The sequence below is a fragment of the Camelus ferus genome, chromosome 12 (assembly GCF_009834535.1).
Source record: "Camelus ferus isolate YT-003-E chromosome 12, BCGSAC_Cfer_1.0, whole genome shotgun sequence".
Classification (NCBI taxonomy): Eukaryota; Metazoa; Chordata; class Mammalia; order Artiodactyla; family Camelidae; genus Camelus; species Camelus ferus.
The window spans coordinates 7,257,807-7,272,502 of NC_045707.1; the positions used below are offsets into that span (position 1 = coordinate 7,257,807).

At 50.7% G+C, this 14,696-nt stretch overlaps 1 protein-coding gene across 3 annotated transcripts in view; it reads right to left on the reverse strand.

The window, feature by feature from the left end:
* PACSIN2 (protein kinase C and casein kinase substrate in neurons 2) overlaps window positions 1–14,696 on the reverse strand; it is a 119,903-nt gene that overhangs the window by 13,648 nt on the left and 91,559 nt on the right. For all 3 annotated transcript variants that reach the window (XM_032492373.1, XM_032492374.1, XM_032492372.1), the window contains 3 exons: window positions 5,674–5,830; window positions 3,550–3,785; window positions 1,569–1,724 (listed from right to left, as the gene is read on the reverse strand). In XM_032492373.1, the coding sequence (XP_032348264.1) occupies window positions 1,569–1,724; window positions 3,550–3,785; window positions 5,674–5,767 (486 nt within the window). In that variant the 5' untranslated portion in view covers window positions 5,768–5,830. The remainder of the gene's footprint in view (window positions 1–1,568; window positions 1,725–3,549; window positions 3,786–5,673; window positions 5,831–14,696) is intronic.

The window sequence follows — 14,696 nt, forward strand, 5'->3', positions numbered from 1 at the left end:
CAGCAGTGGCTCAACAGCTACCACAGAGGCAAGATCACAAGGCTTTAAGCACCAACCAGACCTGGGGCCAGATCCTGGCGCCTCTCTTTTCCTGGAGCCTCACTCTCCTTCCCAGAAAGCGGAGAACTTCCACTGCACAGTGTTCTGGCCCGGCCCCAGTCCTGGGGCAGCTGCAGGGGGTAGGGAGCTGCTCCCCAAGGGGTTGTGACGCTTGCGCTAAGCAACGACCTCCCCTCTCCCACCTTCCCTTGCTACGTGACGACAGCCGTGAGGAGCAGTGGAGAGGGCACGGGCTTTCACACCACTGGGCAGCACGGGACTGAACCTCTCTGACCTTCGTTTACCCAGTCACAAAACAGAGATGCCACCACCTAATTCCCTGGGGCTCAGTGATGCTTGTCTGAGGCCTGAAAATGTGGGCAGGTCGTGATGCACCAGCCCGGGATGCCTGCTTCCCCGGTCGGCGTCTTGACCTGTTCCTGAAGCCCAGCTCCTTTTTCTCCAAATCCAGCCTGGGACTGTCTTCTGCAAACGCTGCAGCGGGGCAGGCCCTTGACAGTGGCAGCCTCCAGCCACCCAGCGCTTAGAACAGAGCAAAGGAGGCAGGTGGGGCCAGGGGCCAAGCCGGGAGCCAATTACACAGGCCCAGATCCTTGCTCCCATCAGCCCTCACTTTCTGGGAACTTTAAAATTACAAGACGCTGTCTAGTGTTTAAATCCTGTGATTCAGACCTGCCTGCAGAATCACTGCCTGCATCTGTGGAGCCCGTGACAGTTTACACAATCATCCCATTTGATCTCACTGATCCAGTGTGGCAGAAAGCCTTCCCCCTTCACAGCAGAAGAAACTGAAGGGTACCCAGGACGCTACATTGCCTGTTTGCCGTCTTTTCTTGACTGAAAGGCCCTTTCCCACCACTCATGAGCTCCCACAGCCTCTGCCTACACCCCTTTGGGGGCCCTCACTGCCAAGGCTGCTGGAGAAATCCACCCCTTCCCAGCCCTCAAGTTCCCTGTGGTCACAGGGCACAGGCTTTTCAGCATATTCTCCCACCTCCACCCCTCCATGGAGACTCCCTTCTAAACCAGCCGTTTTGGTCCTCCACACCTCTGCCCTCCCCTCCCAGGCTCTAGAACCTTCTACTAGTGGCTCCCCTATCAGCAATGTCCCAAACTCCTTACTTTGCCCAACTTTCAAGGCCATTGGCAATGTGGTCCTCATAACTTTCCATACCAGCTTGTCGTCAGCTCCCTGCTGTTGATCTTCACAGCTCCACGTCCTGTACAAGCTATTCCTTCCTGCCTCCCTGCCTGCAGCAACCCCAGCCGCCCCACCACCTTGTTCCTTGGGTGCGGGAATCACCCGGTCCCCTTGCCTGCCCAGCCCACGGCTCCGCCCCAGTCCTGAGGTGGGCACAGATGGCTCTGGTCAGGGCAGGAATGTGTTTTACTGATGCAGCCATCTATCCACCCATCTGACCAAGCGGCGACAAAGGTTCACTGTGTGCCAGGTACGTGAACGGGCGAGGCGTGTGCTTTCAACACGCAACAAGAAGTGCACAATTTACCTTGAGAACGTCTTGCTTAGATTTTTCTACTTTGTCTTGCAATTTCTTAAGCTGTTCAGGGTTGAGGGATGGGTCCGCCTTGCTGTTGGTTTCTCGCGATATTGCCAGCTTCTCCTCTTTGCACGCCGCGTGGTACGCTTTCTTTGCTGCTTCTACCTACAGGGAGAACAAGTTCCTGAACATGAAAATCCTCACCAGGGGTTACAGACTAGGGGAGTGCTTGTGCGGCCAAGAGGGGAGGAAAGAGCAGGTACAAAGCTGTACGTTCAGTATAATCACAACTAGTTAAAACAGGAGTTCATTCAACAAATACTGACGGAGTGCCTGCTTCGTGGTCAGGCACTGTTCTAGGCACCAGGGGTACAGTGCAGACAGCCTGGCCTTCCAGAGCTTACAGTGTAGCTGCGGGAGGCAACCACAAGAAACAAACCACAGAGTAAGTTAGGAGGTGATTACATGCCCAGGAGGAGAATAAAGCAGGGAAGAGAGGCAGGTGCACTGGGGTGGTCGTACGTAGACTGGCTGGAGAAAGCCACCCAGATGGCACGGAGCTGGGGGTGAGGGAGGTGTGGCTGAGGGAGGAGAACGACAGGCAGCTGAGACCTAACACGAGGGGCGGTGGTGTTGGGAGGCAGGGCTATAGGCCACCTTGTCGGTATCTTTTAATTACTATTTACATATATATACCCATACACACACACGTATATACAGATGCAGATATATATGTAATTTAATAGAAGCTTCATACTTAAGCCAAAGGCACAGCTTTCATTCTAAAGAAAGTTTAGAATGAGTTTGTAACTGAGGCCTCATGAGGGGGAGAGTGTCCTTACAAATGGGGCCAGGGACAAGAGGGAAGACAAGAGAGATGTGGCAAAAGCCAAGACAGAGAAAAGAAGGGAAGGCTGCTGTTACAACCCAGAGATGGAGGCCTGTCCTGGGTGATTCTGAGAAGGAGGAAGGCAGTGCAGCTCCTGAGAAAAGCTGTGGAGGGGGCGGGGGTGGAAGGAAGCAGCATGTCTGCCCCTGAGAAGGGGGAGGGACAGGCTGCTGGCAGGGGTCCCGCGTGTGCTGAGGGCTGGGGTGTAGGTATGACAGCCTCCGGCTAGCCAAGGCTGGGTGAGACGCAACTGTTTCTGTTGCTGCTTTCATAAAAATGAGTATCAGTATCACTGCAAATTTGAGAGAAAAATCCATGCAAGAGAAAGAATAATTTAAAATTACCTCCTTTACTAGTCCGAAGGGACTTCTAATAGACAGTTCCCGAGGGTTGGGGGAATCATTGTTAGTGGTTAAAAGCTTGGGTTTCCAATCTAGGACATTAATGACCAGTCCCCAGTGCTACCAACAGTTCTTCTAAAACTGTGCTACTCAAAATGTAGTCCTTAGACCAGTGGGAGAAGCATTACTTGCGAGATAATAAGACTGAGCATTCATGGGCCCCATTGCTGACCTACTGAATCAGGATTTCTAGAGGTGGGGCTGGGAATCTGGGTTTTAACAAGCTGCTCAAATTTAAGAAGCATAATCTATAATATAGATTTCTATAATAGTTTAATATAATTTCTATAATCGTTTAATCTCAGATAACCTTTGGCAACTGTAGATTTAATATTCTTAATAGACCAGAAGGTTCGTGACATGGAGTTATCAAAAAAAAGAGAGAGCTTGGGTTTTGAGCTCTAAGCCCTGTGTGTGGTTCTAATCCTGTTTCCAGGACTGTAAAATGGGTTGATGAAGATCATGTAAAGAAGGCATATAAAGCACTGAGCGTCTTGAACCTGGGTAACATTGGCCACCACAGGCTTCGGGCCTGAGGGGTGGCCCTTTCTCCAGCAGCTGCGGCATCCTGTGCCTAAAGCAGAGGCAAGAATTCCCGGGGGTGAGGGAGGAGCCGTGGCGGGCGGGCGGGCGGGCGGGGGTCAGGCTGCCTCGAGAAGCAGGCTGCGGGGGCAGGGAGGGGCCTGCGGGAGGGCTGCACCTCCTTCAGCTTCTTGGCCCAGGGTTTCTGTGCCTTCCGAAAGCCATCTTCGGCCTCCTTGGTCTCCTTGAAGCCTCCCATCATCTGCTTGTGAAAGGCCTCCTTCTGCCAGTTCTTGATCTTCTCGAAGTCCTCATTCATCAGCAAGGCCTTCACCTCCAGGTGCAGCTCGCTCACCTTCTCCGCCTCGGACATGACGGCCACCCAGGCCTTCTCCACCGTCCCGTACTGAGGCCCTGGCACAGGAGAGAAGCCGGTGGGTTACAAGGCACTGCGGACCGGACGGGCCTGGGGGAGTGGGGGACCTCCTCTGCTAACCTCCCTGAGCTGTTAGGATGGGGTTTAGGCTGGCAGTCTGGCTGCCTGGCTGTTTCCTTTGGTTGTTTTCTCTTGGTGCTGTTCCTTTTTTAGTTCCTGGGATGAAGAAAAGAATAAGGAACCAAAGCTGGATCTGCTCTGCCGTTCTTTTGTTAGAGAATTTGAGGGATTGCCCACATTTCCTTTTTGTAAAATTACTGAGCTCTTTAAAAACTCAAATTTCTTCATCCTGGAAGTTTTGATTTGCTTAAGGCTGGCTAGAGAAGACGGGGTCTTCTAGAAGAAGTGAGCTGACCTCTGCCAGGCTGCTCTGAGCCCACCCTCTCGGGCTCCTGCTGGCCCCTGGCCCTCCTCCTCTGGGTCACAAGTACACGCAGAGCCCGGCTCACAGCAGGACCCCAGAACTGCTTGTTGAATGAAAGACTGTCTCCTCAGCAAATGGAAGCCCTGTCCTGGGGAGGAAGGAGAGGAAGGGACAGGAATCTGCTCTGGCCCAGATGGGACTCTCTAGAGAGTGGTGAGGGGGTGCCTGAGTCACCTCACTCACTGTTCTCAGGAAGAAAGCCCATAATCTGGCCTGTCATTTTGCTGAGGGTGTGACATGGCTCGGCATGAGGTGACAAAGGAGAGACAGGCTACACAGAAGCTGAGGAAGGAAACGGGAAGACCCAGGGCTGCCCTCAAGGGACAATGACAGAGAGGCATGGGGTGGGGGTGGAATAAACATGGAAGGTTAGCCCCTCTGAACCTCTAACCCCTCATGTCTACAAAATGAGCAGCTCCCTGTACTGCCTAGGTCTTGTGGCAGAATCCACAAAGTGAGGGGGCCAAAGTGCTTTATGAACCTCATGTTCTGAATAAACAGAATGGACAGCACTGACAGCTGGATCCTAAGAGGGGATTCAGGCAGGTGGAAACAGATAACGCCAGCTACCGTTTACTGAAGGAGCTGGGCCCTTACCAGCCACTCCTTGCCCATGCAAGGCCACCCCACTCCCTGGCACCTGCTCTGTACCACGGCTCTGTGCTGAGCCCCACAGAAAACCTGTTTCAGCATCAGGGAAAAGACCAGCAGCTGGTCCAGACCCAACTGAAGCTGCCTGGGGGCCCTACCCTGCACGACCCCTTGTCCTGGCCTGGCTTCCCCGGTCGTCTCCTCTGAGGACAACCAGTCATGGTAGAAAAGCCGGTCCCCAAACACACCCTGAGAAACCCCCATCAATCCGCTTCTGTCCCAGGAAATCCCGTAATCAATCAAGGTCCCCTCTGCTGCTGGGAAGTGCATTCTGAGCACAGTCTGCATCCACAGCAGCACTGTCACTGAGCTCTTGAATCTTCTGAGTGTTTTGCTGGGGAGGAAGGGGAGGCAACACCTGCATCATACAACACCTGCAGTAATTCCTGATAAAATTCAAAATTAGAAAGCCTGCCGATGTCACTTGTTATATCTGACTTGTTACATGTCTTATCTGACTTGTTACATGGCCAAGCTTACAGATAAACAGTGTCAGAAACCACTGCACTGAGCAGCAAGGCCTCTGACTGGATAGGAGCCTTCTCAAGTCTGGGCCCTGAAGGCTCTGTTCTCAGTTAACTCACTGTTCCCAGATGGGAGTCCTGCGTCCCCAGGAAGGGGGAGGAGGCTCCCGCCCACTGTCTGTGCTGCTGGGTCACAAATTACAGCCCCCCAGAAGTGCGAGATAAACTCCCACCTCAGTCTTCCGAGAGAGGAAGCCAGCCCAGAGAGGGTCGATGATTGGACCTAAGCGCCTAGGGCCGAGATGCGTCGCGCGGTGGCCTCCCTACCCTTGTCCACAAGCTGCTTCCAGCGCCGGGCCCACTCGGTGAGCTGCTGCGCGTACGCCTTCTCGATACGCGCCCGTTCGTGCAGGCAGTTCATGAGGTCGCTGCACAGGCGGTGGCCATCATCAATCCGCTTCACTGTCCGCTTGTAGTTCCCGACCTAGAAACAGAGCCACGCTGTGAGGCCCCCACACCAACCCCGCTCCCGGGGCTCACGCCCCTCCCATTTGAAAGGCACCCTGCGTTGTTACTGACAAGCTCCCACTTTGATTACTGGCAGGAACGTACAACACAGTGATTCGGAGCTTCTCAATTCCACGTGGCCAGCATCCATGCTCTGCCCCGTGGGTCACGGAGGGGAAAGGCCTGTGAGGAAGGGCTCTGACAGAGGAAGCGAGGGGCTGAGGGCGCCCAGAAGGGCCTCTCACGCAGACTGAGGGGCCAGGGACAGCTTCCCAGAGTAGGTAATGTATAACTAGAGAGACGGAAAACAACAAAAACAAAAATAATTTTTTTAGTAACTCAGATTAAATAAAACAATCTTCTAATAAATAATTATAGACTTGGCTAAAGGCCTTTTGATCATCACTGGAATAAGCAGGTTCTCAGGTGCCCACTGCTTTGACGTCGTCACATCCTGGATTATTGTTACTTCCCAATTATAGTAATAAATGCTGTTTCCCACGTACTGAGCACTTGCCATGTGCCAGGCACCACAGTGTGTTTTTTACACCTCTACATATTGCCACTGCCCTAATGAGCAGGAATAATTGTCCCCATTTTAAGATGAGGAAACCAAGGCTTAAGGAAGTTACAATTTTTGCTGAGATCCCACAGTCACAGTCATAGAGGCTGGGATGCAGTTGAAAGCAATTTTTCAAATGGTTCCAGGTAGGAGTCATGATGGAAAACTCAGATTCTTATTTGCTTTGACAAGGGCCAAGGTGAGATTTGACTATTTTTTCTCACATACGAAAGGAGAGACTAGCTTATCTAAATTATCAATAATAAAAGGGTAATTGAAAAAATATTAGTGGCTAACTTCGAGTGAAAATCAGCATACAATGTTTCATTCTTTGAGCTGCTAATTAGAAAGGACACCACATAGCTGAAAGTGGAACAGCCAGAGGAAATACGACAGAAAAAACGATCTATTGTATTTTCAACTCTTTCCTCCTTCTATCTTCAAAAACTGTAGTCACCCTTCTGTCGGCGTTACCATTTCTGTAGGTCTCTACCTGGCTGATCACTCTCACATTTTCTGTTTAGAGTCAATCTGGAAGCTCCTAGAGAACGGAGGACTACTGTCCCCCTCTACAGAAAACGGTGCCGTTCTCGCTCTGCGGTGCAGCCTGGCTAATTCTGACCTATGAACAGTTCAGGGAGTTCAGACTACCAAGGGGGGGGGGGGGTTCCTTCCCTCCTGAGCTGAGGTAGGCAGGGGGAGAAGAGGCTACAGTGGGCTGGCAGGGAGACAGTGCAAAGGGACAGAACACACGGAGAGGAGCATTGGGAGAGAAAGGGACTCTAGTTCCTCCAGGAAGAGCTGTCCAGAGGCCAGAGCTCTAGACAGGCTGAGATGACCCCACCCCCGTGGGAACAGCGAGGACTCTGGGAGGTCAGGTAGTGTGGGTGGCCTTCTCCGAGGTCCGTATGACTTCCAGCAGGCTTGCTGAAGTGCATAAACAGCTCTCCGGCCCCATGATCAGTCACGGTTCCCCTCCACAAACCCCTCCTGCCCAGGTTGGCCTGGCTGTTTCCCCAGCGAGGAGAGCAGGTCAACAGCTCACCAAAACACAGCAGCTGAACTGAGCTTTCAACCCCATCCTCCAGTGGCCCCTTTTTAAGAAAGGAGAAAGCAAGCATTTCACAACCAGTTAGAAGTGACATCACGTGCTCACTTCCTTTAAACTAGGGCCTTGCCGTCATTTTGAAGTTAAAGCAGAATGAAAAACGCACCCAGCACGACACGACAGCATTGCTGAGCCGGCGGAAGAAGAGCTAAGAGAAGCACAGCCCGGCTCAGACCTGACGGTCGACGTGAAACCACGGTGTAGGTCTGGTTTTCATCTCACTGTTACCAGCGTATTCAGACTGGTAATCAATATCAGAATACACTGGCTCCCCAGAAACCCGCCTAGCTCTCTGAATTTCAAAACCCTTGAAAAAGATTTCAGGAAAAGGAAAGGATATTTCTTAACAAGGTACATGTTGGTACAAAGCATCAGCACATACTGCAGTTCTCATTCACATTTAAATGAGAACTCTTAAAAAGCAGCAAAGAATACGAAGGATGTTTCTGGAAGCACGTGTTTTAGGTTTAAATGCTGGCACTGCTGGGGCCAAGGGGGAAAGGGAGTGCTCATGACAACAGGCACAGAGATGCTCCAGCAACATCTACCCTGCTGTCATTTGCTCAAAGAAAAGCTATATATGGGCTGTGACAGATCATCACTTTAGTCCACACACAGTGACATTCATCAGGTGTCACTCCTTCCATCTCCATAAACCACCCAGTGGAGGAGCATGTGGCTTTCCCACTCCCTGAATAAGGCGCCGGCGGTCATCCTAAGAGCAGAGCCACTGACGGCCGTTTTTCTAAATTGAGATATAATCTATATAAAATAAAAATCACCCTTTCCAGGTATACACTTAGATGAATTCAGACAAATGTATACTGTGTATAACCATCACCATATCAAGGTACAGAATATGTCCACCTCCCCATAGGGTTCCCTTGTGTCTTCTTGCAGTCAATCTGCTCCCCACACGGCCCCTGGCAACCACTAATCTGATTTTTGCCCCTTTTCCAAGATGTCCAGGATAAGTGGAATCACACAGCCTGGCTTTTGTGACTGGCTCTGGCACTTACCATAATGCTTTCAAGACTGGTCCATGTTGTTGCCTTTATCAGAAGTTCATTCCATTTCATTGCTAAGTAGGATTCTATTGTATGGATATACCATCATTTGTTTACCCTTTCATCCTGGGACATTTGGGTTATTTTTGGTTTGGGGCAATTATAAATAAAGAAGCTATAAACATCACCTATCGGTCTTTGTGTGAACATACGTTCTCATTTCTCTTGGATAAATACCTAGGAGTGGAATTGCTATATGGTAAGTGTATGTCTAACTTCATAAGAAAAAAATGGCTGTACCATTTTGCATTCTCATCAGAAATGTATGAGTTTTAAAACTGGTTTGCATTCTCACTAGCACTTGGTATTGTCAGGTTTTTTTTTTCAATTATTTTAGCCATTCTATTTAGTATATAGCAATATCTCATTGTGATTTTATTTTGCATTTTCCTAATATCTAATGATACAGAGCAACTTTTCTTGTTCCTATTTGCCATTCATGTGCCTTCTTTTTTAAAACTGAGGGATAGTGACTGGTTTTCAAAATGCAAGAAAAATTAATTTCAAATATATGATAAATTGATCGTACATTAAAGTCAGGACATACAGTTAGCTATTTCTGCTTTATCAGTTCTGTAATTAAAAAGCTTCTCTCTTGCTTTTCAAAATACTAGCTTGATTTGAGATGACTAAATGGCAGATAACCTTGTGTAGGAATTTAAAATAAACAAGCTTTCTTCCAATCTTTATGTTCAATTGATTTGTTCATAAAATGCCCATTTAAAAAAACTATGTCTGAAGCCATCTATGTTCCTAACTTCCTTTAAATTCAGGCTCCCTTCCTCAGATATCAAGATGCTAAAGACATGCTCAACATGCAAGTGCCCGGGTGCAGGGGGGACACCCCTCCCTCCCCTCAGGGAACCACCTGGCTGAGGGAGGAGTGAGGGATGGAGGCAACATCCAAAATCAGTTTTCAAGGACAAGCAGGAAGCTGGACAGATTAAAGGTGAGGTGAGGGAAATGATTCCAGGCAGAGACGGTGTTAGCAAAACGAAGGTGTGACAGTGTGGAGGCTCTATGAGAAGTCCGTTAGAAAGAGAATATGAAACACAGAACGCAGAGGGACGACTAGAGAATTAGCTGGGGGCTGGGTGCAGAGGGTGGAGTGGGAGGTGGGGTCAGACAGTGAAAAGTCTAGAGGGTTGGGCATTCGTCCTAAAGAGAAGGTGTGAGCAGCTCCTGACAGCAGTGAGGACAAGAGCAGGAAAGCAGGAAGAAGGATCCGCTCGCCCTCCAGGGGGCAGACGGCGGCGGGGACAGAAGTAGCAGGATCCCAGCTCCAGGCACCTTGGGGGTGGTTCCTACAGGCTGGGCCTGTCAGGTGGAAAGAGCAGAACCATCTCCTTTCCAGTCTCTTCCAGAAGCCTCTCTCTGCCTCCCTCCACCCAACCACCAAGCTCTGCCTTGGGCTCACCAGAAGCCCATCTGGTCCTACTGTCCTCCCAGGAATCTGAGTTCCTCAGCCCCTTGCCCCTTTCTACCCACAGTGCCCTCCGCCTGAGCCCAGAGGCCCCAGCTGCCCGCCATCCTCCTGGCCATCTGTATGCTTGGCTCTCCTCATTCCTCTGGCGCCCCTCTGCCCCAGGCCCCAAGAATCCAGCGTCCGACAAGTCTTGGTTTTTACAGCCAGCTACGATGAGTCTGGGGCTAGAGCTGCAGTGATCCCTTGGCAGAAACATCTACGTAATTGGGAATCAGAGCAGAGACAGTGGGCTCTGCCTAAAAACCAGCAGGTTTATAATTACAGGGTGGTGGGAAGGACTGTTCAAACAGGTTGCACCAGTTCCTCGTTCATCCTCTGCGTGTAAACAGTCTGGAGCTGCCTTTCACAAGGACACTGGAGAATGGCTGCTTCTCTGACTTTACAGCCTACTTGCCTTGGCCAACTCCTTTCTGTGGAACACGGTGGCCAAAGGCAACAGGAAAGCTGGAGGACTTGGCAGTAGGTCAGTGGGACCCCTGGGATCCCAGGTGGATGAGAGGAAATGTGAATGCAGACGTGCAGCTCCGCTGAGCCTCCCTCCTGTCGGCCCCAGGGCCAGCTCAGTTACCGCGGGCAGGCAGGTCGGCGGGACCTATAGAGCGCCACATCTCAGTCACCTCCTACACACCTTCCATTTCATTCCTTTACCCTCCTCTTTGGTCGGTGACCATCAGGCTTATCTCACAGACAAATCACCTGATTACAACCAAAGTTCCAGGGTGAAACCAGTGGGTTTCAAGTGAGAATGGAACTGGGCAGGAATGCCCTTTCAAAGCTCATGGTGCCTCAGCCCTGAGGCATGAATCTCTTCCTGCGTGTGGCTCATCTCAACACTGCAAAGAATCCCAATGGACTCTGGATGTCCCCAGGGACCCTGGTGAGGTTCTGGCTGTCTCACTGCTGACTCAATGCACAACAGAGTGAGGGAGCGACAGCCCTCAGGCAGAGGGTGCTCCTAGGCCCATGCCCCAGACTGGCCTGCCCACCCCTAGCCAGCCCGCCTGCCCAAGCTCCCGGACGGCCTCACTCCCTGCCGTCCCAGGCTGTGCAGACTGGAGCCCGCAGCACAAAGGACATCAACCCTACACACCTTCCGACTGTGCCCTAAGACAGTATTAACCTTTGTCTTTCTTATCCACAGCTTTCTCAACTGCCTTTCACTCACTGGGTGGGTCTTGACAGGCACTCAGTAAAAATGTGAAAGGTTAAAAAAAAAAAAAAGTGAAAGGTAAAACCATAAAGCGACTAGAAGAAAATGTGAGCAAATATCTTTGTGACTTAGGGCAGGGCAGGACCCCTTAAACAAAATTTCAAACGTAAAAGCCATAAGATACATATACACACATTTGTGCATGTGTATAAATATTATTTTTAACAATTAATACTAGCTTTAGCATTATTAGGAAAATAATAAAAAGATGCAAACCAAGGAATGTCACCATTGGGAAGGTATTATTTTACAACATAGGGTGACAGGTCAGAGCATCTCTGCTCTTCTGTTTAGGCCCTCAATGCTCGTAGCATGAAGTTCTCTTCAATTTTTAAAAAAATTTTTTACATTAAAAATTAAGGATTTCTGTTCAGAAACCAACAACACAAAGTTAACAGACTGCAAATATTGTCTCTTAATCTGCTATGTCTAAACTGACAAGGGACTAAGCTCTGGAATATCTCAGAAAGTCCTGTACACCAACATGAAAGAGAGGGCCCCTGGGAAGACAGGCAAAGGTATGAAGCGGTAACTTCAGAGAGAAGCAAAAGTCCCAGGGGCTGAGGGCTGAGCGAGGTGCTCACACTGGTGGGACCTGAAGGAATGCCCACGAGAGCAGCGGGGCAGCTCTTCACCGCCGCAGACTGGCGCACCCCAGGAAATGGGAAACACCAAGTGTGGGTGAAGCTGGGCACATAGGACCCCTTACTGAATATACTGGTGGAAAAACAGCCTGGGGCAGGCCTGCAACACCCGGGAGTAATGAAGTCATTAAGCATACACAGGCCCGAGGGGACCCAGCCATGGTGCTGCTTTTTATCCCCACAGAAATGTTGGCGTGGGACACAGGGCATGTCGGAGACTTCTCTCTGGGGAATGTGGGGGTGAATGTGGGGGGCACCCCAGTGTGGCTGCAAGAAGGAAGTGCAGGACCATGTAGGCACTGCAATGGGAACAGACTCACAAAGTATGTGGAGAGGAGAAAAAGAAACAGAATGACAGGGCACGTGATGCCTTGATGTGAATTAAAAAGAGCTGCACATAAAGCAAGGATACAAAGTTTACAGGAACACATGCTCACGGAAGCCTTAGCTTTAGAAATAGGGAGAGGATTAGGTGCCAAAGGCAAAGAAAGAACTAGAGAAGAAGGTGGTGTTGACCAAGTCCCGTCCTACCTGCCCCAATTGCAGCTCTCTGCTAAGGTTCAGTTGGTCTTCCCCACAGAGGCTTCCCTGACACCTGCCGTCCCTGCCAGGCCACCAAGAGGGAGCGCCTGGGTCGCCTGCACTAGCAGACAGGCGACACCAATTCCCCACCACAGGGTCCTGCTGGCTGGTCCACCTGGGGGCCACGAGGGCCCTTCCAAACACCGCCCCCATGCCCCGCAGTCGCAGCTTGTCCCACATGGGTCTCAGTCTGGCATGTGAGCCTCCCCACCCCAGCTGGCCTACAGGCCTCCTGGTAACAGGCCCCAGACAGATTTCATCATCATCATCAGCAGCAGCAGCAGCATCATAATAGAGCATGTCTGGCTTTGCCAGGCAGTGTGCTGACAGCTTTACGTGTCACTCCGTTTAGTCCTGTGATGGTCTCAGGCAGTGGGATTTTACAGAAAGGGAAACAGGTTTGAAGAGGCAAAGTCACCCACAATCATACTGCCAAACGGAGGCAGATCTCACCTTCCAGAACCTTCCTCAGGGTGAGAACAAAGAGGGTATAGAGCCAAGACTTAAATGGTTTGATATTAGGAGAGGTGTGTGCTTCCAACTAGCCCCGCGGGTTCCAGGAAAGGCCACAGCAGAGTTCAAGACTGTAAGGCCGTGTACAGACCCCGCTCCTGAATCCCCGACTCCTCTGTGTGCCGGCAAGGTGCATGCCAGGACGCACAAACTTGTAAACTACTGAGACCGCTTGCCAAAGATGACGTTGATTTGACTCTGAGTGCTCATGCCCTTTAACCTGCGACCCAAAGGCCCACACACCACAACTGCTCCCTCTACACCCCGCAGGGGCAGGTTCAAGAGTGAGTCAGCTCTGCCAAGCTCACTGGACCAGAAGTAAAACCACTGGTGGTGACCCTCCAGGCAAGTGCACAGTCAGAGGCAAATGTTTTATCCAAAGCTGACACAGTAAGCCCAGAGCCACCAGGGTCTTCTCAGCTTGAAAGGCAAGGATGAAAGAAAGCCCTTTGAGAATTCCTTAATTACAGCCCTGAGATGGCAATGAGCTTTGGCTATCTCGTTTGAATCCATCAGCCCCTGGCCCTCCCTGATATGGCCACCTTTCCTCCAGCTCCTCTCAGGAGAGGAGCAGCAAAGAGCTGGCCCTGCCCAAAAATAAATGACCAGGTCTCCTGCCTACATTTCTATCCCTTCAGCTGTACCGTGGAGTTAGAACTGATTCTGTGAGGACAAATGCACCTGAATTGGGGGAGTTCATTGTACAGGTTGGGTTTCTTCCCAGTCAGACATGCTGTCAGCCAGGGAAGGCATCACTTGAAAAGACTTGGCCATTTCTTCATCTTGTCCATTCAGAGACAAAATGAAGAGGGGGGGGGCAGGATTAGGTGACCTCCAAAGGACCTTCACAATTCCAGAATTTCTAATTGAACAGTCTGCCAATGCCACCAGCAGGCTGGCTACCCACCAACGCACTCATAACTCAGTTTTTGAGGGTCTGGCAACACCCTCTTACCACTCACAAATATAGGATGAACACCTACTGTGTGCTGACGGCTGTGTGAGGGACTAGGGGTGTAGTGGTGAACAAACTGTCATGGTCCCTACCCTCATGGGACTTGTGATCGAATAACAACAAACAGTGACAAGTTCTGGAAGGAGCTTTCCAGCTGGTCAGGTTGCCTGGAGGAAGTGATATTTGAGGTAAGAGCTGAAGGGAACTCTAGGGCAAGGCTGCCTTCTAAAGGCTTGAGGCAGGGTGACAAGGCCCACAAAGTGTGAGCTACATGCAGTGCTTCCCCCGCCGTGAATACCCGCCGCCCCTGAAGCTCATCCCTCCCATGTCACTCGTTTCCACGTCTGCTGTCACACGCAAAATGTGATAACACAGCGGTTTTGAGGACAAGGACTGTGCTTTTATTCTTCTCCATCCTCCATGCCAGGCACACAGAGGGCACTGGTATTATCTTCTCAATGCCTGAACGGTGCTGGAAGCAGAGATTCCATCCCATGTAGACAGGAGGGGACTGAGAGGTTGCCGAGCGCCCAGCTAGAGGAGCAGGCAGTGGAGTAACTTATATCCTTTATTTATCAGTTCTTAATCCAGTGAGTCCCTTGAGCTCTCCACACAAAAGCTGAAAGAACTGACTCGGCACAGGATCAGATATTAACTTTGTGGATGGCAGATGAGCAGCTAACCCTTCTGCCAGGCACAAACCAGCAGGAGCGTGT